The sequence below is a fragment of the Mauremys mutica genome, chromosome 1, assembly GCF_020497125.1.
Source record: "Mauremys mutica isolate MM-2020 ecotype Southern chromosome 1, ASM2049712v1, whole genome shotgun sequence".
Classification (NCBI taxonomy): domain Eukaryota; kingdom Metazoa; phylum Chordata; order Testudines; family Geoemydidae; genus Mauremys; species Mauremys mutica.
Genome location: NC_059072.1, coordinates 270,174,019 through 270,199,257, shown reverse-complemented (window position 1 = coordinate 270,199,257; position 25,239 = coordinate 270,174,019). Strand labels below are relative to the sequence as shown.

General features: G+C 40.6%; 1 protein-coding gene across 3 annotated transcripts in view; it reads left to right on the top strand.

Annotated features, from left to right (window-relative positions):
* The window catches only part of GPC6 (glypican 6), a 1,140,547-nt gene that overhangs the window by 351,317 nt on the left and 763,991 nt on the right, over positions 1 to 25,239 (top strand). For all 3 annotated transcript variants that reach the window (XM_045010084.1, XM_045010090.1, XM_045010100.1), the window contains one exon: positions 14,945 to 15,103. In XM_045010084.1, the coding sequence (XP_044866019.1) occupies positions 14,945 to 15,103 (159 nt within the window). The remainder of the gene's footprint in view (positions 1 to 14,944; positions 15,104 to 25,239) is intronic.

Sequence of the window (25,239 nt, the reverse complement as noted above, 5' to 3'; positions counted from 1 at the left end):
TATCTCTGCTGCCTAGATTCATCACTATTTTCACAACAGCTATAGCCAGGAGCCCTTTTAGTCCCTGAAGTCATTTGTGTAAATGATCACCTGTTTAACTACCTCTAAAATTATTAGTACATTTTCCCAAGAATTAAAAATGATGCAACTTCCCATGAAAAATCCCTGGAAAAGATTTGGTGGATGATCAGCTGAACATGAGCTCCCAGTGTGATGCTGTGGTAAAAAGGGTTAATGCCATCCTTGTATGAGTAAACAGGGGAACTTTGAATAGGAGTACCTCTGTATTTGGCATGAATGTGACAGCTGCTGGAATGCTGTATTCTGTTCTGGAGTCCACAATTCAAGAAGGATGGGAGAGGGTCTAGAGAACAGCCACAAGAATGATGAAAGGATTAGAAAATATATGCTTTTATAGTGAGAGACTCATGGGCATCAATCAATTTAGCTTAACAAAGAGAGGTTCGGGTTTGATTTGATTATGAGCTATACCTACTTGGGGAACAAATATTTAATGAACCCCTCAATCTGGTAGAGAAGGATATAACATGATCCAATGGCTGAAAGTTGAAGCTAGACAAATTCAGTCCGGAAATAAGACATAAATTTTTAATAGTGAGAGAAATTAACCATTGAAATAATTTCCCAAGGGCCCTTTATCGCTGGCAACTTTTAAATGAAGACTGGATGTTTTTCTAAAAGATCTGCTCTAGGAAATATTTTGGGGAAGTTCTATGGCCTATGTTTACAGGAGGTCAGACTAGATTATCACAATGGTCCCTTCTGGCCTTGGAATCTATAAATCTGTGTAGCCCTCACTGTATAGCTGTGTATAGGGCAAGATGGCTGCAATGTAGAGAATTCCCACAATTCCCCTCCCCCTTTATAGACCAAGCTCAAGTGGCGAATAAATGTAGTGGAGCTTTGCTATAACAACCCCCCTTCCCTTACTCTCGCACCTGTTTAAACCCAACAAAGAGTTCCCCTGTGCAAGGAGAATACTCCACTGTCCAGTTATGATGGGAATCTGTCCCGTTTGCATTGTCTGAGCTTCACAAATTGGATGAAGCAGCCTGAAAAATCCAGCCCCAGATGTTTCGTTGATAGCACAATTCCAAAAGCACTTGTAGCAAATACAATACTAAACAATCCAGTAAAGTGCATAAGCACGAGTAGTCTGACTTCAGTGGCACTGCTCACATGCTTAACCTCAAGTAACCTTTTAAGTGGTTTGTTGAATTGAGACCTTAAGAAGTAATGGCAAGATCTGTTTCATAGAACATCTCCTATTACCTGGGCAATAGTAGATAGTGGTACCTATGTCAATTGCTGTACTCCACATTAATCTGCTATACTACTATAGCTGACTTTTTGCCAATTTACTCTGAAAAATGATGGTATGTTCATAATTGTCCTCACCTCAGTTTCTCACTTGAAATTATCTGTGTGCATTTCACACTTAATAGGCAATCTCATGCAGTTTCTTCAGGGAATAGTGTGGTAGTCTGAACTTCTGCATGATGCTGCTTTTTGGAGTTTAGGGAAACCTTTGAGACCTTTTGGAGTTAACAAGTGGTTGCTATAGAAGATCTTAATTTTTTTTCTCTCCCAAATCCTTGCTAGTGTACCTATGGCTGAATGTTTTAATGCCATTTTATCTCATGATTATTAGTACTACTGTACATGCATATATTTATATTGCATTTAACAGAAAGGTAAACAAGGAATGCAGGAAAAGAAAAGGTCTTTTACAATCTTCTCAACCCAGTCAGTAAACCTTATTATTCTGTTCTAATAGTACCCAAGAATCCTAACCAGAAAATGGGCCCTATAGTGCCCACACAAGAGGGCATGTTTCCTGCCTTGAAGAGATTATTATCTAAACCTGCTATGTGGTTTAAAGAACCCTGAAAGCATTTTTTTTACTTCAGGTTTTCTATGTAAAATTTGTGCAACTGTCGTCATAATGAAGCATTGTGATGTGGGAATTATCAAATTTAAAGCAGAATAAATACCACTGAGATATAGAGCCAACCAACCAGGATGGCAGCTGTGACACTTCACTTGTTTGAACTTCCGTTGTCTTCCCTTCCTGCTTGATGACTCTGTTCACTGTTTAAATGCAAATTAAGGCAAGCACAGGTTCCTTTCTCTGGGACAGACCTGTTTGCCATCTTCTGTTTGGGCAGGGCTGTGGGGTTTGGAACATGTGTCAATAACACCATACAGGGGATTTTTATAACTTCACCTATAATATTACCACACAGATTTTATCAGGACAATATTGACCAGCAAATTGAGTTCTCAAATGATATTTTACAAGGCATACTTTTGTACAATGATTATTACAGTAGTGTCTAGAGGGTGATTAGAGGGCTGTGTTCCGTCACAGCAGCATAGAAGCTTAGCTGCTCACACAATGACCTTTTAAATACAATATTTTGGCAACCTCAAACATTTTTTTTGCCAGAACATAAGAACAGCCAGACTGGATCAGATGAGGGCCCATGTAGTCCAGTATCCTGTCTTCTGACAGTGGTCCATGCCAGGTGCTTCAGAGGGAATGAACAGAACAAGCAGTCATTGAGTGATCCATCCCCCTGTTGTCCATTCCCAACTTCTTGCAGGCAGAGGCTAGACACAGTCAGAGTGTGGGATTGCATCGCTGCCTATCCTGGCTAATAGCCATTGATGGACCTATCTTCCATGAACTTATCTAGTTCTTTTTTGAGCCCTGTTATAGTTTTGACCTCCAACATCCACTGGCAACAGATTCCACAGGTTAACTGTGCATTGTATGAAGAAGTACTTCCTTTTGTTTGTTTCCATACCCCATATACATTTTTTTACCCTTTTCTGTACCTTTTCCAATTCTAATACACCTTTCTGAAAGGGGCTGACCAGGATTGCATGCTGTATTCAAGGTGTGGGCATACCATGGATTTATAGGACAAATTGCACCTCACCAACTCTGTAGATAAAACTTCGGGAGATGGGAAAATAGCCAGATTTGATAAAGTGTTCTTTCTATTCATAATGGAAAAGTCACTGGTCCCATTCCCTGAAAAATCATGGTGTTTAGGTAGATTGCTTGGCCCAATACCTGGTGCTCTTCTTTCAGCAGGAGTAGACGTTAATATCTTTGAGTGAATTAAACACCATATCAGAACTGATTTCAAAAAGACTTTTTGGAGTTGAAGCTACAGGGCTTGGGACACAGTGTCTGCTGTGCAATTGCAGCTAAACAGCCAGTCTCAATTTATGGTGAAAGAATGCAAATGTCTCATCCTTAAAGAATGCAAGTAAAGAAATTGGAGGATAAAGTAAGACCTAGGGAGAAGGGGATATTGATAGAGTACTGAGGACCCCATAGAAGTCAGAGAGAGAGAGAGAGAGCACTCGCATTCTTAGCTTATAACAGGGGTCGGCAACCTATGGCACACAAGCTGATTTACCGTGGCATGCTGCTGCCTGTCTGGGGTTCCATCCACCAGCCCCTGTAAATATAAAATGTATTACTGGCATGCGGAACCTTAAATTACAGCGAATAAATGAAGACTTGGCACCCCACTTCTGAAAGGTTGCCAACCCTTGGCTTATTACAATGTTTTTGAACATCCAGACATTTCCATTCAGATTGTTAAAATACCTGGAGCCCCTTTATTTTTCTACTGGAAAAGGCCCACCGCAGTAACACAGTTCTATTACCCCGCACAGCTATAGTATGCTGATAAAGAAACGTTTAAGAAGGAAGCTGGAAGCATTCATCATTCATTTCCAGAAAGTTATCTTACATTGGACGAAAAGAGAAAAATGTAAGCAGATAACCACAGAGAAGTCTTGACATACACATGGGGATTTCCTTTAACGTTGATCTTTAATCATAAAGGTCAAACCTTTACCATTAAAACACTTGCACGGCAAGAACTCTGTTACATTTGGTTATTGATTTTTATTATTGTTGTTGTTGTTGAACCTTGCCAAGTATTACAGGCTTCAGGAGCCTCCACAAAAGGACAAGAATAGAGAGTTGACAACTTGTTCAGCCCCACTGTGGCAGAACCAGATACAAAAGACAGCATAGACTAACGGTGGAACCAGATCCTCAGGAATTGGAGAAATAGTGGAAACCTGAAATGACACTGGACTGAGCTAAGCTATCATCTGTCTTTTTATGATGAGGCTTTCATTTTTCTCTTTGATGCTCTTGTTTCAGTGCAGTAGAAGCTGGCTGACATTAACGAGGTATCATTACTGTTCATGATATGGAGTGAACATTCATGTGCTGTGGTAAACAATATTTAAACAGAACTTTCAAATTTCCATTAACTCTTTCATGCTTTGTAATTTTCACCATGATCGTGCAATAATACCTATGTACTAGATCAGGGATCGGCAACCTTCAGCACGCGGCCTGCCAGGGTAAGCCCCTTGGTGGGCCGGGCCAGTTTGCTTACCTGCCATGTCTGCAGTCTGGCTGATCGCAGCTCTCAATGGCTGTGGTTCGCCGCTCCAGGCCAATGGGGGCTGCGAGAAGCTGCGGCCAGCACATTCCCCAGCCTGCGCTGCTTCCCGCAGCCCCCATTGGCCTGGAGCAGCGAACTGCGGCCAGTGGGAGCCATGATCAGCCGAATCTGCGGACGCAACAGGTAAACAAACTGGCCCGGCCTGCTAGGGTCCTTACCCTGGTGGGATCTGTACCAAAGGTTGCCAAACCCTGTACTAGATTCACCAGTCCTTTAAAGCTACATTGTACAATGTAAGAGGTGCAAAGTGGGTGAGGATAGCCGATGGAGAATTTCTCTTGAGTAGAGGAACTCTCCATGGACATATAGCTGGAGGAAGTGGCTCTGCTGCCTCCTGTGTTAGCTGCCCTCCTTATTATTGTAAGAGGAGGAAGTGTTGTTTTTTTCCAGGGGTGGGGTCTAAGCAGTGTATGGTGTGGGCAGCAAGGGGCATCCAGAAGCAGAACTCTGCTATGCCTTACCCTTAAATGGCACAAGGGCCATTATGTGGATGTCAGAATAGATGCAATGCTTCTCCCACTACACTCGAGTTGATCTGAGTTGCATGACTTTAGGAAAAGCGTAAATAATTCTTTCTCAAGCTCAGACAATTGATGTTGCACGAGGAGTTGTCATTATCTATGGGGTGAATAACCTGAAGGTGTGGAACGGTAGAAAGACTTTATCAGCATGAGTTTCAGATGTCTGTATTACTCCACATATAGTGAAGCCATATGAAAAATTGAAGAGCCAAGTGACTAAAAACTCTTATGTAATTTTTTTTGTAACATGTGGCATATATAGAATACACAATGATGGGCTGCAAAGGTTTTTTCAGCTCGAGTCTGGGACTATCTGCATAACTCACTTGTATGTTATGTGATTCACGCAAACTCATGCTGATCAAACCTTTACAAATCCACCCTCATTTACTCTCTCTGGCTATCTAATAATAAAACTGTTTTGAGAACAGCCTATTAAGTGTGAAAAAACCTAGTTGCATTATAGTTTATGGGCAAAGAAAAGCTGTATGCATGATTTATTCTATTCCCACTTGTGCTGACTTTGGAGTAAACAGGGTCATCTTTACATTGTATATAAGACATTCCTGCTATTATAGCAGGGATATAATAAAGAGTAAAATCAATTGGGGGCATGAGAGGAGTTAGCTGTCATCCCCTGGAGGAAACATGCTTCCAAACCACAAAATTATAGCCAAGTAGCCAGCAAGATGATGAAACTGCACAATGCTGAATCACAGTTTGCCTTTCACAATGCACTGGGCAAAATGTCAGTAATACACACCCCAAGAGATAGCTAAAGATTCTTCTCACAAACTGCTATCAAAAACCAATTGTCTAACTGTATATGCCTGGAAAATAAAAATGAACCTGAATGTAGGAAAAGTGGAGCAGCTTCCAGTAGTTTAGCTAGGAAGACTCGAGAGACTCTATCCCTTTCTTTAGCAGCTGTGTAGTCCTAGTATGAACAGGTTTGCTTTGGCCTCAGTTTCAGTGTCTTATTATTGAGGGCTTCCCAAGGACAATACGATCAGGACTTCTTGTAAGTGAATGTTCCCTGTGGGACACACAATGAAGAGACTGTTAACTAATTATCAGTCTGTTTGGAAGGCATTCATTTTTTAATTGACCTCAAGGAACAAACAGAATTTGAGGAAAAATTATTTGCGTTGAAGGCAAACAGATGAGTCACTTTCTTTCAGGATGGGAGAGGGTTGGTTTAATAGGATCGGGTGGACACACAACGCTTCTTGTTTAGCTGCTAAAAATTTAAAAGGATCAAGAATTGTATGCAGGCACTGTGTATATGTCACATTGACTTTTTTCATTCAGATATTATGTTTTATGCAAATATTGTTTCAGTCGTCTCTGAAATATTGCAATAGAATTCATTTAAATCATAATATATTTCAATAGGAAAGTTCAATTCTGCAATTTGAATGCCAGGTGCAGTTTCACTGAGGCTGCTCGTGGGGCTGTTATACCCCCACAGAGAAGATAATTGCATCAGAAGGAGCTTCAAGACTGTTGGTTAGGGAACAGTCTTTGGTCCAGCAAAATTATATTATAATTTTCGTCACTTGAATATTGGCTGAAATGATTATAAAATGCAACATTTTTTGTTTTGTTACAGTTTAGTATTTTAAAACTATTCAATAATTGTTGTTAATTCACTGCTATTTTGTTGGAATCTGCAAACATGTATGAGTCAAACACTTCATAGAATCATAGAATATCAGGGTTGGAAGGGACCTCAGGAGGTCATCTAGTCCAACTCCCTGCTCAAAGCAGGACCAATCCCCAACTTCAAAGTGCTAAATATTTTTTATGGGCAAAAATAATTTCACACCATAGAAAATGAACAAAGTGCTTCATAACAATAAGCCCATCCACTTGATTTCACAATTAGTCTTTTAACATACATCTGAGAATACTGACTGGACGAGCCTGTGTTCAGAAAGCTCTAGATTCCACCACCATTATTTCCCAAAGGAATGGAGAAGTGTTATTTAATTCCAATTTTTAAAAACCTATTTCTTATTTTTTTCAAGTAGGACACAAATCTGAGTTCTTTCCACATCTTAAAGAGAAAATATTCCTTCTGAGACTGAGTAGATGAAAAGTTTTTTTGCTAAAGAATAATTTTTTCTCCTTTTGTTCTTCATCACTTTTTATGTTTTCTGTAAACTGAAATGTTTTCAAGGAAATTTTACATTCTTGGTAGTTTCTCCAATTTTGTTTATTGTTTCTCTATTAGATTTGAAGGACTGACATGATATTTTTGATGGCCTTGGCTTTAGTCCTCCAATTGGATCCTTGTGGGCAGACCTTTGCCTTGCGTACAGCCACATTGACAAGGGTCCACCCACATTGATTTGATTTGCAAGATCAAGGACACTTCTTTTTTTAAATCTCTTCTGTCTTTTGTAGACACTGCCATTTCTCAGACAGCAACTGAGTTCGAATGCCCACAAAGCGCTACCATTGTGTGTCTTAACATTCATTTACTGCTGGATTTACAAAGCAGGGCACAAATATTAACTGTATAATTCTATTTACAGCAATCATACTCCTGAATGCCTGCAGGCGGAGCAGTACAAATAGCGGAGTTTATTGTTGGCTTTTATTTATGGCAAGGGCAGAAACTATCAAAATTAACTACCTCATAAAGAATTATTATTCCTGCAATTGTAAAATGAACAGCATAATCCATAAGAAATCTGGCTGACTTAAAATGATTTATATGAGCATGTTTCCACATTTAATATTGTGACCTTGGTGTTACTGATAGTTGTGGACAGGGCTTCAGAAGAACCGTAATCTGTTGGGGGAAATATAAAGGTTAATTTTATATTACATAATGGTTTCCGATATGTTCAGATTGTACTCCTCCTACCATACATAGATAACTTGTGGCACTTTGATAGACTGGTAGAAGCCAATTATTCAATTTATGTAATTTTTTTAAAAAGCTCTAGTAAGCTTTTATAATTTTATGGCATGTTGTGGGGACACCAAACTACTGTGTATTTGAATATAAAACAACTGCCTTGTAAATTGTTTTATTACATTCAAAGTGCCATACAAGCAAGATTACCAAATTCAACTGTAAAATTTGCCAGTTTGGAGGAAGTGAAGACAGGTGTGAGATTATAGCTGCAATAAAACTGAAACTGAATACTAGTAGCTGAAATTGTAGCAGGCAATTGGTTTGATTTATATAACATAAGCCACAAAAGGAGAGAGATGTAAGTCAGCAACTTTGGTTGGAAACACAGTGGTTAGATGAGTTGTAGTAGGTCACTAGGAACTGCTGAATTAATACTTGTTTGATTCCAGCATAGTGCTGGTGCAGCATAAACTACATGCAGTCGAGCTCATCTATGGAGACACCATTTTCAAATAGGAAAAACTAGCCACTCATGCCATATAATCTTTGAAAATGTAAAACATAAGGAGTTTCACAGAACAAGAGGTGGTACATCAGTTGTGAGCACAGTAGTAGCCTGTAAAATACTTAAGATGTGTAAATACCCAGATCAGTAATTTAAACCCCTTTTGTCTGAGTCCTGGGACAATGCATAACAAAACTGAAATGGAAAATGAGCCTGCATCAGGAAATAAGGGAAGCACAATAAAAATAGTCTCTAGAATTACTTCCAATCTGGGCAGGCTTGATATCGCTGATGGAGAAACCTTGCATAGAATCAGCAAAAACTCTCTTAAAGAATAATAAAAAAAAATTAGAAGAAAATGTGAAAAAGCAGAGTTGTGACATCTTCTGTTTTCCGTAAAGTGAGTGAACTGGATGTTCTGCCAAAACTTAGTAATATCAACTATGGCAAACAGAAAAGTTAAAGAAGGAAAATAAAGATAAATGATTAAATAATTATAGACAGGACTGGGAGAGCCAACTATTAGTTAGGTTGGCTGACACTTCCTATTATAAGACCCTGTTTTCATTTGTGTATAATTTTGCCAGACTTGCACCATTTGGGCTGAAATTTTCCAACCTGACTCTGTGTGTGGGTGTCAGGCTGACTATGTCTGTTTTTCTTTTTCTTTTTTTTTTTAATTTCAGCCAAAACAGTCCAGCCATTTCTGAGAATGAGATTAGGGGAAAATACATTGCTTTGCCTGTATTAAAAAATTGTGGGGCCAGTTCTTTTAAATCAGGGGTCATCAGCCTTTCAGATGTGGTGTGCCGAGTCTTCATTTATTCACTCTAATTTAAGGTTTTGCGTGCCAGTCATACATTTTAATGTTTTTAGAAGGTCTCTTTCTAGAAGTCTAAAATATATAACTAAACTATTGTTGTATGTAAAGTAAATAAGGTTTTCAAAATGTTTAAGAAGCTTCATTTAAAATTAAATTAAAATGCAGAGCCCCCCAGACCAGTGGCCAGGTCCCAGGCAGTGAAAATCAGCTTGTGTGCCGCCTTTGGCACGCATGCCATAGGTTGCCTACCCCTGATTTAAATGTTCTAGCTCAGGGTTTCTCAAACAGGGGTCGCCGCTTGTGTAGTGAAAGCCCCTGGTGGGCCGGGCCTGTGTGTTTACCTGCCCCGTCCGCAGGTCCGGCCGATCGTGGCTCCCACTGGCCGCGGATCGCTGCTCTGGGCCAATGGGAGGTGCAGCGCCTCCACTTCCAGCAGCCCGCATTGCCCCAGAGCAGTGATCTGCAGCCAGTGGGAGCCGTGATCGGCCGGACCTGTGGACGGGGCAGGTAAACACACCGGCCCAGCCCGCCAGGGGCCTTCCCTACAGAAGCAGCGACCCCTGTTTGAGAAACCCTGTTCTATCTCCCTCGTGTTATGGGGCAAGGAACTTGAAATTTGGCAGGGGGTGCCCTTTATGTTACAGTTGTGCTTTCTGACATGTCCATGAAAAGTTACCCAAATTTGAGTAAGTTATAAGCCTTTGAAAAATTGCAGTTTGCCCAGGCTCATTAGAAGATTGCTAGAGCTTAACAGCTAAAATCTGCAAAGATTCTATCCTCACCAGGGCCGGCTCCATGCACCAGCGAAGAAATCAGGTGCTTGGGGTGGCCAAAGGAAAGGGGCAGCACATTTGGGTCTTCTGCGGTTCCTCAGTTCCTCTTTGAGCTGCTGCCAAAGTGCCTCCGAAGAGGAAGAGAGGGAGCGAAGGACCTGCCACTGAATGACCACCGAAGAATGAAGCGGCACGATTGAGTTGCCACCGAAGTGCTGCTGATTGGCTTTATCTTTTTTTTTTTTTTTTTTTGGTTCGCCTCTTGGGGTGGCAAAAAAGCTGGATCCGGCCCTGATCCTCACTAAGCATGCTTCAGCCCCTCACAGGTTCTAGGTGTGATCAGACTGCACATGCGACCATCCCAACACACTGATCTGCTCCAGTCCAGGACTATGTGGGTTAGAAAAATTTTCCTTGTCTGTAATGGTTGCTCCCAGCTGCTCTGGAGTGTGTCTGAGCACTGGGACTGAGGGCGGGGAGTCTGTCTCTCCTTTGCTGTTAATCAATCTCTCTCTCTCTCTCTCTCTCACACACACACACACACACACACACACACACACACACACACACACACACGAACGACTGGGCCCTGAACAGCATGGAGGAGGAAGCCATCTATTCAAATACAAAGGGACACAGCTGGATGAAGGAAGAGGGAAAGGAGTAGATTGGGAAAGGGATCTGGTGAGAGGGGAAGAAACTTACTATGAGTTGGAGAAGGGAGCCTGGGAATGGTTGGACTGGGAGCAGAGGGAGGGGAGGCATGGACTGGTTGGGCAGGAAGGCTGGGACAGGTTGAGTAAGGGATTGGGAGCTGGGCTTGGCTGGGCTATGAAACTGGCAGTTCCTCGTTAACTTAGCACTGTCCATCCTGTGAACTGAATGAGGCAAGGGTCCTATGGAAAAAAATAGGACATAACCATGTAATTAAAGACTGTCAAAATGCATACATACACAAGGGGCCAAATTAAAATTGCATCAGCAACCTTAATTCTGGCATTTCCTAACTCTCGAGTGCTTGATTTTGCCACCTTAATAATGTTCTTTTGATGTTGTTTTAGTGCGTGCAATATGTAATAATGGTGCAGCCTTTTAGCACATAATGCAGCTTGATGTTGAATTATCCACCCAGGAGCACAATGATTTCAGGGACTAAAGCTAAGTGTTTTACTTTTAATATTTTACATGACTTTTTTTCTTAATCAGTGTTATAGAATGAGTGTTACTATCAATAGATAGTTACCTTTGGTATCATGGAGGAAAGCAGATTTTAGGGGTAAAAACATATGTTCAGAGGACATTCTTAGATGAGATGGAGCCTGCTTGAAATTAAACCAAAATGGCCATCTTCCATAGAAAGGACTTTGATAAAAGATAGTTAGTGGGATGATTCTGCTAATATTGTGAAATTTAAGAGCCACTAGATGTGTATTAAAAGCTTACAATAGACAAACAGGAAAATTTTCAATAGTGCATAGGTGACAGCAGGGGCGGCTCTAGGTATTTTGCCGCCCCAAGCACGGCAGGTAGGTTGCCTTCGGCGGCTTGCCTGCAGGAGGTCCCCGGTCCCGTGGATTCGGCGGCACGCCTGCGGGAGGTCCGCTGAAGCCGTGGGACCAGCGGACCCTCCTCAGGCATGCTGCCGAAGGCAACCTGCCTGCCGCCCTCGCAGCGACCGGCAGAATGCCCCCTTGGCTTGCCGCCCCAGGCACGCGCTTGGCGTGCTGATGCCTGGAGCCGCCCCTGGGTGACAGAGTACTGTGTCTGTATTCAAAGCAGTGTCCAGGTGACCTAGGCACTTTTGAGAAGGGGACTTTGAAACCTACATCATTTATGTGCTTTTCAATAATTTACTTGGGTGCCTGAAGTTAAGCTCTGAGTTCATATTAAGCGTCCAGTTAAGTGGCCTATTTTCAAAATATATGAGCATCCAGCAACTCACACTGACTTAAGCAGGGAGCTGCTGTGTGCTCATTAGTTTTGAAAATCAGGCTGCCACTTAACTGAATGCCTAAATACGGATTCAGGAGCATAACAGATAGACAGTCCATTTTGAACATCTTGTCCTGATTGTCTCCTGCAGCGTTTTATATATAAGATTTAAGGACCTGTTCCTGTTCATTTGAAGTCGGCAAGACTCTTCCAATGACTTCAGTGAGCTTTGAATCAGGAGAATTTGAAGTAGAAAGTAACTTTTGCTTAATTCTGTAATCTGGCACGTACTTTCAATGTAGGAAATAAAATGAGAAAAAAATTGTTTGGAAGCAGAATACGAAGAGTACAGATAGTATTATTTTTTAGGTCTGCACTAAGATGCAAGAAGTATGTGGAAAAAGACAGATGAGCTAGAAGTGTTACTAATGCTTGTTCTAATCTAGTGGGCATAATTGAAACCTGATGGGAAGGTTCTCATAACTGGAATGTCCATATAGAAGGGTACAATATGGGGAGAGGAAGTGGATGAGTGGTATTAGATATCTAGAGTTTTTATGATACCAAGGAAATCCACATTTCAACCATTAAGAAAGTGGTAGTTGAAATTATTGGGTAAGGATATAAGTAATGAAACAAATGAGAACACACAGTCTGGTAAGGGGAAAAAATAAAAATTGCACACAAAAAAAAGGGGGGGGGGGGAGAGACAGAAAAAGAAAAATAAACAGAATGAGTTCCTGGCAGTCAAGGAGGTGAGATGAGCTTTTATAACAAATTGGTGATCGATGCAGTAATAAAGAGAAAGTAGGCCTGCAAATAAATGGGACAGAGGAAATTAATGATGCTACAAAATATCTGAAATACTGAACTCCTTAGGCCTTATTGCACTTTGATATTTTGAATGAAATAATGATAATATCTAAAACTGTGGCTATTCATAGTTATGCACCGAACCTTGATTATTAGCTGTTATTCAATAGAAATGACAACAAACAGGTGCAATATCTGATAAGGCCAACAAAAAACAGATGTGGGAGAAAAAGAGAGGAAAGGAATAAATTCCAAAGTTCATGAGAACAAGTTAAAAAGAGAGACAAAAAGAAGTAGTTGTGATATAAAGGAAGCATAAACTATCCCCAAAGCCGGAAAGAGGAAAGTACGTGTTTCTCCAGAGTTTTCAGTTGCAAACCAGAAGGCTATTGAGTCTTTTTGTGTGAGGATTTTCTGACATTTGGAAAGGGGATGTCTAGCAACGTTTTCTTAGTTTTATATAATCACTTCAGATGGGCAAATCTGCTTGTAATGACAGATTTTCAAAGGCATTTAATGTTCAGTCTTCTTTCTGTTTCTGACCTCTAATAAGCAGTGAGATCATCACTAACACCCACCACTCTTTTTGTTTGTATAGTGCCTAGCGTAATGGGGTCATGGTCCATGACTAGGGCCTCCTTGTTAAGACTGCAGTACAAATAAGTAGTAAGAGTGATGATGAAATTACCCTCCTTCAAGATGTATCCTGTCTCCATTTTTTGTAAAGTTTTCAGATTTCTAAAAGAAATTTCCTATGTGAAAACTCACAGAGGAACAAATTAAATCTTTGAAGGTTATTGGGAATGATTGCACTTCAGAACAAAAGGCTTTTAAAAAATGGAATAAAGTAAGGGCAGATTCACGTGCAACACAATGTTTGTTCTAAGCATGTGTATTTATTTTTAATACCTCAATTGTTTTGATGGTACAATAACTAAATTATATCTCTTCTGAAAGCTACCCAAGGCCTGGTTCTCACTCATGCTCACAAACTCACAAAATTTAAGTGCAAAGTGGCCTTCGTGTAATGAGAATCAAGCCCCCAGTATGTATTTAATCCTTGAGCTTTGTCCATCATCTTATTTGCATCATATAAAAGTTTGCAGAGGAATTTAATCAGGATATAGTATATGAAAAGCTAAATGCTTTCGTTGCTTTACAAGAAGAGGCCTATCATTTTTCTTACTTCTCAGCAGGGAGGTGGAATTCTCTCCTTTCATACAGCCCTGGCTAAACATTTCTGACACCCAGAGTACATCATCAATTGAAATTCACATTTCATGTAATAACAGACCATTTTAATTTCATGAGCTACAGAATTGGCTTCCACTTGGAAATTGCACTGAAGAAGGCAATATTGTCACTGCATAAAGAGAGAAATCTATTGAATTAAATAAGAGGCTTTCATTACCTTTTACGTTGCATTTCCATATAGCATAAGCATTAATTAAACCCTTCATCACATTCTTGCTTCAAGTGGAGCATTTGCTGTGTCTGACAAGAAATGTCATCCAAGAAAATGTGTGGAACCCAAACATTGCTATTAAAATACACTTGTTTGAGCAGAAGGGAGAAAGTGGAAAGAAAGTGTTGCTATACTAAGGCAGTCAAACAGGCAGAAAGACACATCAGGGAAACATCCTCTTTCTTCCCTTTTCTGCCCAGGCCAACCTTTTGTGTCTAATAGAGTATGGCAAAGCTGCCAAAATTTGTAATTCTCATATCGGAGGTCTGGTAGAAAGAAAGCTCTGAAAGCTTTATTACTAGCCTTGTCGCCGGGTATTTCTCAGAACATTTCAAATGCAAGCAAGGAGCAAGCAACTGTCCTCGAGATTTACATAAAGGGATTATTCAATTAAGAATCAGTTTAACCTTGAGAGAGTCTCATTTGAACTGCAAAGCTTACTAAAATGGCATTGCAAAGACAAAAGTCCCTGTTTGGCAAGGAATCCAAGACTGAGGCCAAATTGTAGGTCAGATGCAAAGTGTTCCCATATTAGGACTGGAGGGTCAGGGAAATGGTCTAGCAGAGAAATGATTGTTTCTATATTTGATGAGTATGTTTGTTCATGCACTCTAAATAAAAAGGTGTGCATTTCATGAGCACTGTGTACATTAAGGTAATCACAACCCGTTGCTCATTTTTTATAAGTAAACAATATATTTTCTCTTACTATTGCAGGGGAACATTTGAGAATCTGTCCTCAGGAGTATACATGCTGCACCACAGAAATGGAGGACAAGTTGAGCCAACAGAGCAAATTGGAATTTGAAAACTTGGTGGAGGAAACAAGTCACTTTGTGCGCACCACCTTTGTGTCCAGGCACAAGAAGTTTGATGGTAGGTTGGGATATAATTTGCTTACTCTTTGAAGGTTGAGAAAATGAGCCTTCCAATTGACTTCCGGAGTTGTACACGAGTCCATTATTCAGAATATATTCTGATTTTGTTTCCTTTACAGTTTGACACCACTGTTGCAGTTATCACTTTGGCTAAGATAAGGGTTAACTTTACAGCTTGCGCCCTTTATCAGCTCTGTGACTATTGCCTTTAATTACAATAACATAAAGAATCAGGCAGCTGAGTGTCTGCAGACTTGGCTAATTTTTTTTTAAGAGAAGGAGAGAGATCAGCATAAGAGACATCATTTTTCCTCTCCTAATTTCAAATGCAATTTTTAGGCTTGCAATTACATTCACTGTTGCAAGATGAACTATGGACCTTCCATGATTTTTTTTTTTAGGGTAAAGCTTTTCTTGTAGTCTGTAGCCTGGCTTACTCTTTCTTCTGAGTGCCAGCGCTTTCCCTGTGAAGTATAGTGTCCTTCTGAGCACCCATGGCTTGCACACACATGGGAGGAATTTCACTACAAACCACTCAGGAAGTAATGAAATCTTCTACTTCTACAATAATTGACAGACAGATATTTGGTTATTTTTCTTTCCATTCAGTACTATGATCTCTCCTTTCTCCAGTTTAGGAAGATCTGGGAAAGGGATCAGAGACTTGCTCTAACAATTCACCCACAGTAGTTTTCTTTAGCAATGAATGTAAAATGATTTTTGTCTCCCCTGGGCACTGTTTATTAAATAAATCTTTCTCATTATAAATGACAAAGTAGTAAGTGCTAAAAACTAGTTTAATATGTTCAATTACCGCTTCGTCCATATACATATTCATCTGAGGTCCAGATATATTTTGACTGTCTCCTTCTATGTATTTCATAGTATGTATATGTGGGAAAGATGCCTCTCTTTAGGAACTGTGTATGGCACATGCCCAGAGGAGTATAACCTGCATGGCAAAGGAGACGCAGAGTTTTCTCTGCATGTTTCTCTCCCCATGCAGAACTTCTACTGGAATGTAAGTTTTGAGTGGAACTGGTCAACCCTGTTGAACATGGCAAGGATCTGTGCACATCTGTTGTTGCTGGGACAGGATGGAAGAAAATAGAAATGTGTTAGACTGGATCTCCAAAAGGGATTGGAAGTTTGGCTAGGGAACAATGAGGGTTCATTTGTGTAACCTCATTGGGTTAGCCGGTTGAATGCTGATGCTGTGTGGGCAATTGGAAACCAGTATCAGCAATTCAATGTATAAAGAGTGAGGATGTGTGTTGTTATTATTTTATTTTATTATATTTTAATTTTCAATTAAGAAGCCAAAAGGGGGCAGGGGAAGGTTCCACATTCAAGTTGTAAAGTGAAATGCTGAGAGAGATTGTAGCTTTTAGGATAATACCATTTTCCTTAGTCCATTAAAGTTTTGCTTTGCTGTGAGAAGAATGTGACTTTCGGTGATAGCTTCCCACTGTCACATGACAAGTAAGACAAGCAACCTTGGTCAGGATGGTGGTGATGGGGGGAGAGTGTGAAGAGGAGCACCGTGGAAAGTTTTAGGGAGGCATATATTTCCCACTTCTTTCAGCAGAGGGGAGAAGGCTGCTGTGGATTCCCTATCACCTTCTCCCAGCCCTGATGTTTCTATAATTTACAGCGTGGAAACTGATTCTTGGAGGGAATGCTGGTAACGTGCATTCAGGTAACAAAGTGATGGTGTGGTATGAATTTATTATTTAATCTTTTAATTGTATAATCTGTTGCATGTGATTTAGAGCTGACTGTGTAGCGTGCACCTTCAGGATTCTGTTTGGCTTTGTGAAAATTTAAAAGTTTCATTTTTGTATTTTAAAAATAGTCTTGGAGCATGTGCAATATTCAAAGATGAGTTTGTAAATAGAAGTGAAAATTTAATACCCTCAAGAGCAGCTGTAGGGATTTCTTCCATTTGTGCATGGAAACCAACATAGTCAATAGAATCTGGTGAGTTATGTAGGTTACTAAAAATGCTTGCAGATGATCAATAGTTTGTCACAGATTCAGCTGATTCTTTTTTGTACTCTTGATAATTCGATGCCTTTTTATATGACTACAATGAACAGCTAAGGCTGTGGTGGATTCTCCATCACCTGAAGTCTTTAAATCGAGACTGGATATCTTTTTAAAAGAGCTGTAGCTCAAACAGAAATAATGGGTTTGGTGCAGATATTACTAGATGAGGTTTTTTGGCCTGTCTTATGTAGGAGGTCAGACTAGATGATTGTAATGGACCCTTCTGGCCTTGGAATCTGTACATTTATGAATGTTCTTTTATTTTTTTTTAAGAGAGTGCTTGTCATGTGAAGTTCAAGCATTGTCACTGAACAACTGAGCTTCATTTCATAGTCCTTTAATCAGATTCTGCAATTGTTCTGGAGGTATTCTTTTTATATGCAAGGAATGTTGAGTCCACTGCAGATATTCCCATGGAATAACATACCCATCACATAGCCTTCATCTTCACTATAGGGCTACCTATAGTCTGTCTGGGCTTTGAAGCAGTTTAAAATGGTAGAGCACTATTTATGCTGTAAGAACAATTAGATTTTAAGACTAATTGGACTGTAAACTCTTTGAGGCTTGGACCATCTCTCTCGTTCTGTGTTTGTACAGTGCCTAATGCAGTGGTGTCATGGTCCATGATTAGGGCTTGTAGGCACTACCACAATACACATAATAAAATAAATATAATAATGTGTTGGTGTTTAATGGAAGTTGCTATCTAGTACTTGTGTTCATCAAGAGACGCACGTATCAGCAACCAAAATACCTATGTGTCTGTGCATATGTTGAAAATTTTGGCACCAGTGAAACAAAACACATACAAAAAGTCATAAATATAATGGAAGAGGTTTTTAGAAAAAATTTATAAATAACTTAAGCAGTGAAAGCAGCAAAGAGTCCTGTGGCACCTTATAGACTAACAGACCTATTGAAGCATGAGCTTTCGTGGGTGAATACTTCATCCGACAAAGTGGGTATTCACCCACGAAAGCTCATGCTCCGATAGGTCTGTTAGTCTATAAGGTGCCACAGGACTCTTTGCTGCTTTTACAGATCCAGATTAACATGGCTACCCCTCTGATACTTAAGCAGTGAATTCAAGGCTGATCTTAGCCTTGTTTTAGGAAAGGACTGGAAGAGCATAAGGGTAATATGCAAAACCTCCACTTTGCATTATGTTCCAGCTCGTTTCATGAGTCTCAAAAATACCACTTCAAACACTTTACATGGATACTAGTTTTCAGTTACAGATGGAGGTGGTAGGTCCACCCATTATTAAGGTTGCCTGACACTTCCCATTAGAGGACCTTGTTTTTAGTTTCTTATAATGTTGACAAACTTTAACCAATTGGGCTGAAATTTTCCATGCTAGGTGTCAAGTTGGGGAAAATTACAGCCAAAATGGTTTAGCAATGAGGCTAGAGGCAAATGCAGTGTTTTGCCCATTTAAAATATTCTGGTGACCTTCATTTTGAATAGTTCTAGTGCCCCCTTGCTTTGGAGCAGAGACTTGAAACTTAGCAGGGAGCCAGCCTTTTTGTCCCTGTAAAAATCTGCCCTAAACTGGCTAAGTTCATGGACCTTTTAAAAATCACGGTGGTGGTGGTAGTGAACTGGTACTGGTTGGGCAAAGAGACTGGTTAAGGAATTAGGGAGAAGATACTGAGATTGGATGAGGAGCACAGGGAGAGGAAGATTACGACTGGGAGCCAGGGACAACCAGGAATGTACATGTGTGGGGGTGGCTGGAGATGAAGGTATGGAAGACAGACAGGTCGTATGAGCAGATGTGGGAAAGAGGGAACTGTGAATGTCTTGGTAACGAACCTGTGACTGGGATAAGAAGCCTGAGGAGTGGAGATTGGGATGGACTACGCAAGGAGAATGAGACTGGGACAAGGAGCTGGGGTGGAGAAGAGTCAGGACAGGTACAAGCACAGGTTGAAGGTGAAAAGGCAGAAGAGGCCTGCTTGGAGAGTAAGGGCAGAAGAATCCGGGAACACCAAAGCATACTCCCTCCAGAGCTTAAAACAAAACTCAGGATTTCTGAGGGCTTGTCTTCATGGAGGTACAGTGCATGGCAAGGTGGTTGTAAATCCGTGGTGCACTAGTTGACTGCATACTAACTGGCCACATGGACCCATGCTCCCATGCAGAAAAATTCTGTAGTATACTATGGAACTCTTATCATGAAGTAAGAATGGTCCACGGCTAGGTTGTGTGCAGCATGCTGGGGTATAAATCTATGGTGCAATAGCTTGCCACTCAGTAACTCTTTGTATAGATAAGTCCTGAGTCTCACTACTCCTCTGCTGTCAGCAAATACCTGTGAAACTCACTGGCAAACAGTCAGATACAGCAGTGGTTCCCAACGCGGTGCCCGCGGGCACCATGGCGCCTGCCGGGGCATTTATGTGCGCCCGCCTAGTGCCCAGCAGGGGAGAGAAGCTGTGGCCCTGTGCCTGCCAGGGACAGAGTGCTGCGGGATCCAGTGTTCTCTGTCCTCAGGGCTTCTCTCCAGCTTCTCTCTGGATTCATATATTATGTAATATTAAATATGATGTTTTTCATATTATTTAATGTACAAATACAAAATAAGCCTTGAAAAATTGTTGGCGCCTGCCACACTTCTGAAAACATGAATGTGCTACTGGCCACAAAAAGGTTGGGGACCACTGAGATACAGGATGACAACCTATTAATGCTATCACATACTCTTAGTGCAAGCAGCACATCTAAAGTTTTCAGCATTGCTGATGGGCAATGTGAGTGACAATATGAAACCACATGATGGACTTTATGATTTTTCAGTTAATTTTTTCAAAAACCTGGGATATTACACATACCACCACCCTACCCTAAATTAAAATTAACATTAGTGAGGTGGAAAAGTCAAGTACTCAAAAATTAGGAAATCCCAGAATTAAGGTTGCCTGGGCAACATTAACTTAGCCCACTTGTGCATATACATTATCTTGTAATCGTTAATCACATGATCATATACTATTTTTTCCTCAGGACCCCTGATTCAGTTAGTGCACAGAATGGATGAACCTCACTTAATGAGCCACATTAATACTGGCATTTACTAACTTTTGAGTGCTGGAAGTTGCAAACTAAATTTTCATGTACTGTGTGTTTGTGTGTGTGTAATATAGAAATATTATATGATATGCATAAAACAGGTGCTAATCCTGTAATGTGTTTTGTGTGTTCGGATCTCTGAATTCATATAGAACCCCATTATAATCGCATCCCAACACTCTGTCTCCAATCTGGTGGGAAGGATCAAAGCCTGCCAAGTGTGATCTCAGCCACCCCAGATCCACCCAAGAGATCATTAATTTTATAATGAATAGCTATGTGAGCTAAGAGACTTCATGATAGCTAGAGACAGATATCTACTGCCCAAGTCTCCATGCCAATGGCTCTGCCTGCTTGTCATATTGCACTGTTATATTTGCAAGTTTCACATTTGTACAGATGATTCAGTGCTTCGTGTCCCCCAAAATCTTGTCCAAGGAAGAATAAGAATAGTGATCATTCTGGGCAAACTGTATTGCAAACCAATAGCAAAATACCTCTATTAGAAATAGACTTGCTAAACATTTGAAAGATGGAATGACAAAAAATTCACAGGAGATCAAGAATATTTGGAGTCTCAGCAGGCATGATTTTCTCTCTTAGTTCAGGGTTTTGAACAGAACTGATCCATGTAGTGATCAGGTGCTTCACATCACTAGTAATTGACAAGCAATCAAGTTCTAATTCTTAGACCCCCCCACTGCATACCAGAGCATCTTAAAATATATTATGCTCCCAGTGTAGTTGTAATATTATCATCTTATTATCCCCATTTCCCTTGCATGGTGGCTTTGCTGAGCAGCTGTTTCACAGACATGCCAATTTCTTTTAAGTATTGTTCTATCAGCAGCTGAAACCAACCCTACCACAGGGTTTTTCCCCTGAATGTTAATGAGCAGACGAGTATCTGTTCAGTGACATTTTCTTGCTAATCCTTTGAGTAACTATAGGCAAGTTACAGAAAGAATTTTATTTCAGCTAAATTGATCTGATACTGATCAAAGAAATGCTGTCTCCTCATCCATATGAAAATCATGGAAAAGGTTTTGTTCTAATAAATGGTATTATAGAAGTGAAAGGGTGTCAGAGAATAGTTGTCAGCAACTTTAGTGGACATGGCTAGCCTTGAGCAGAATGTGTGAGACATTTAAGAAAAATATCCTGAACAGAATAAAGAAAAAGCTTCATCTGTATCGATCTATCCCTTGACTTATCAAGGTAGTGTCCCAACCTCTTTTTACCACCATAGAGACCCAGGGATCCATACACTTGATGCCATTTATATTCTTTAGAGACCCTTCAGCTGGCGCTGCATATTTTGTAGGGTAAGAAAGAGGGCTATAAAGATAGTCCTAAAAAGCAATGTTAGTAAAAATAACCATCTCTTTCTATCATGTGTTGTTTACACAGAACTTGTAGATTAGAGTGATTTGTGCATCCCCTGGCATCCTTGGCTAAACAGCAACTCCCTATTAGTAGATTTTGTAACGTAAGGAGCCAGACACACTGCTCAAAATAAATTGATCTTAAAAAGTTAGTATAAAATCAGTTATATAATTAATAATCAAATCCCTTTTCTGCCCAAGACTTCCTGTGTGATCTTGGACAAGTCACTTACATTGTCTGTGTCTTAGTTCCCCTTCTGTAAAATTGGGATTATAGCACTTTGCTACTTCCCAGGGGAGTTGTGAGGATAAATACATTGAAGATTGGATGTGTCCACATAGCACTCACAGGGGCCATATAAGTACTTCAGATTGATTGGGTGGGGAAAATGCTTATTTGATCCATTAAAAACTTTTGAATAATATTTAATCTGGCCTGAAACTCTGAATAAGAAACTTTGGGCCAAATAGGATTTTTTTTAATGTTAAGGGAGTCACTTAGAATGTCAACAGCTTTTCAACCTTAATGGTCCAATCCTGCAAACATGTATGCAGGTGAATAACATTCCTTATGTGAGAACAGTGAAGCCACAAGGAACTGCTCATGTGACTGAGGTCTTCTGATGTGTATGGGTCCAGAAACAGGCCCTAATTATGGAATCAGTGTCTTAACTCTTGGATGTTAATGACAGCTACCGATTTGTAACTTTGAACAAATTACTATAATTTTATTTGTATTGTCAGAGCACTGAGGGGCTCCATTCAGGGACATGATCCCGTTGTGCTAGGCGCTTGACAAACACAGAATAAAAGGACAGTCCCTGCCCCGAAGACAAATGAAAGATGCCCTCATTTACCTACTTGTATTTCTTTGTCACTAGCTGCTGTCCATTAAAAAGTAAACCTTGATCTAAGAAGCAGAAATAAGGGTAGCATCTCTAATCTAGGCTGCAAAGCAACAATACCTACCTACAGGATAATGGAAACAGTTGCCTTATTACTTCTTGTTTCTGATTCTTGATAGTCATTAAATGGACAAATAGTATTTTTGACATGAATCTCTTAACCAGTGTGTTATTGTTTTACTGCTGTCCTCCTTGCATTATACTTTTATTGCTCTCCAAATAAGGGATAGCTCAGTGGTTTGAGCATTGGCCTGCTTAACCTAGGGTTGTGAGCTCAATTCTTGAGGGAGCCATTTAGGGAGCTGGGGCAAAAATCTGTCTGGGGGATTGGTCCTGGTTTGAGCAGAGGGTTGGCTTAGATGACCTCCTGAGGTCCTTTACAACCCTGATACTTTAGCTGAAAAATTAAAAGCAAACCTTGAAATAATATGGCTGAAAGCAGGAACTCTGGAATCCTAGAAAGCTAGGTGACACAGTAAACCAACATTCTCACATCTCTGCTCATTTCAGATAACTCTCAGTTTTAATATTTCTTTTCTTAAATAATGGCTCCTTGTCCTCTGATTATTTCAGCCCACTTGTTCCACTTTGTTGAACTTGCTTTCTTGGAAACGGCACTTCCCCTGACTGGCAGCAGTATTCCCAGAAATGTCATATTTAGCACTGCAGTGATTGGTTTAAGGATTTACAAGACAATAAGTGTTTGTGTGCCATGAGTATGCTTTTAATACACCCCTCTAGGTCCAGTTAAATCAGGCCTGGTGATTGTGATGTGATCTCCAGGTGCCTGGGATTGTGAGCCACTTTGTTACCCCTTGCCTCATCAAGACAGAGATTTGCTTGTGCTTAATGGGGTGTCAGCTCCATGACATCACCAGCCTGTTCGCCATGCAAACAATCTCCTCTGCCAATCCTTTCTTTGCCGGGCAGGTTAAGACTAGATGCACCCTAATATCTGAGACCCTCTGAAAACAACCCCCTGTAGTATCCAGCTCCTGTCACTGGACACTCACAGTAATTACCAGGTTTGCTATTCCCAATGAAACAGTAAAGACACAGCTTGACCAGTACAGCTCATGATCAGGCCCTTTATAACATTACAGCACTAAAATATATTTATAGGGAGGCAATCATGATCTTATTATCAAAGATTAAGATTTGAGAGATACTGAGTAAGAATAATGGAAACAGAAATAATAACCCATAAAACAAAACATAATATGCAACTCCTTGCTCTATACCGGTGTTTCTCAAACTGGGGTCACCGCTTGTGTAGGGAAAGCCCCTGGGGGGCTGGGATGGTTTGTTTACCTGCCCCGTCTGCAGGTCCGGCTGATCACGGCTCCCACTGGCTGCAGTTCACCGCTGCAGGCCAATGGGGGCTGCTGGAAGCAGCAGCCAGTGAATCCCTCGGTCCGTGCTGCTTCCAACAGCTCCCATTGGCCTGGAGCAGCGAACCCCAGCCAGTGGGAGCCGCGATTGGCTGGACCTGCGGACGGGGCAGTTAAGCAAACCAGCCCAGCCCGCGAGGGGCTTTCCCTACACAAGCAGCGACCCCTGTTTGAGAAACCCTGCTCTATACTTTTCAGTAGTTACCTTTCCTATTTAATAAGTAGATTTTTCTCCCAAGGATTCAGTCCTTGGCAGAGCTGTTGGTTTCAGTCAGAACCATCACCCAAGCTTTCATGAAGAGTTCAATTTAATAATTGTTACCAGTGCTCACAGCACAGCTTGAGGGATGAAATAATTTTCATGTTAAAAAGTACCACAGGATACCCTAAAAGCCTGGAATCTTTTTCAGAGATTTGCAGGATCTTTCATTAGTAAATTTGCTGCCTTGGTGTCAGTGGCACCTTGCAATGCTCTGTTCTTTATGTTGTGAGATTCACCCCTGTGCAAAGGACCAGGGGTCCCCTTCAGTCTCTCTTCAGCCCTCAAAATAGGGCTTCAAGTGGGAAGTAAGTGGCGTGCAGGTCTTGTGCTGGTCCTCTGTACAAGGGTGAATTTCATCTTATTATATGTATGCCCAAAGTCAGTACACAGAAAACTGTGGCATTCTGACCATTTTTGAACGATAATTTTAAACAGATCTTTTTAATGGTGCAATCCTCTCCTTTATATTTCTGAACAGGTGTAACTTTATGTAGTTATAGAAGTGTAACTAGTGAGCTGGGCATCTGCATATTTGAGCAGTAGATTGCTTGCCACAGGCTTCATCACTGTTGTGGGATTTCATGCATGAATTTAACCATTTCTAAAAAGAAACATTGGAACAAAGTGAAATAGTATCTTAAAAATGTCAAACAAGAGTTCAATCTATTTGATTCTGGCCTCAATCCATGTATTCAAGTCCATGGTATCTGTGGGAGTTCAGGCAAGGATTGAGAAGCATAACGTTGCCCTATCAAATTTTAGGGGTCCCAGTTCCGCAACCCTTTCTTGTCCTTAGGTACTGAGTGCCATTGAAATCAATGGGCTTATTCGTGTCTGTAGGAGTTGTAGGACTTGGTTTAGTGTTTGCAGCCATGGTTAAAGGAGGAAGACTATTTACGATGTACCGCAGGAAGAATCTTTTTTTATTGTTGATTATATTACATTCATGTGTGAACGTACATTCCTTCTGGCACCTACAACTCCCTACTGAACTCAAAGGAGACTTCAGAGTGCAGGAAGAATGTGTAATCAGGCCCATCAAACACACAGCATGAAGGGAAGCGATG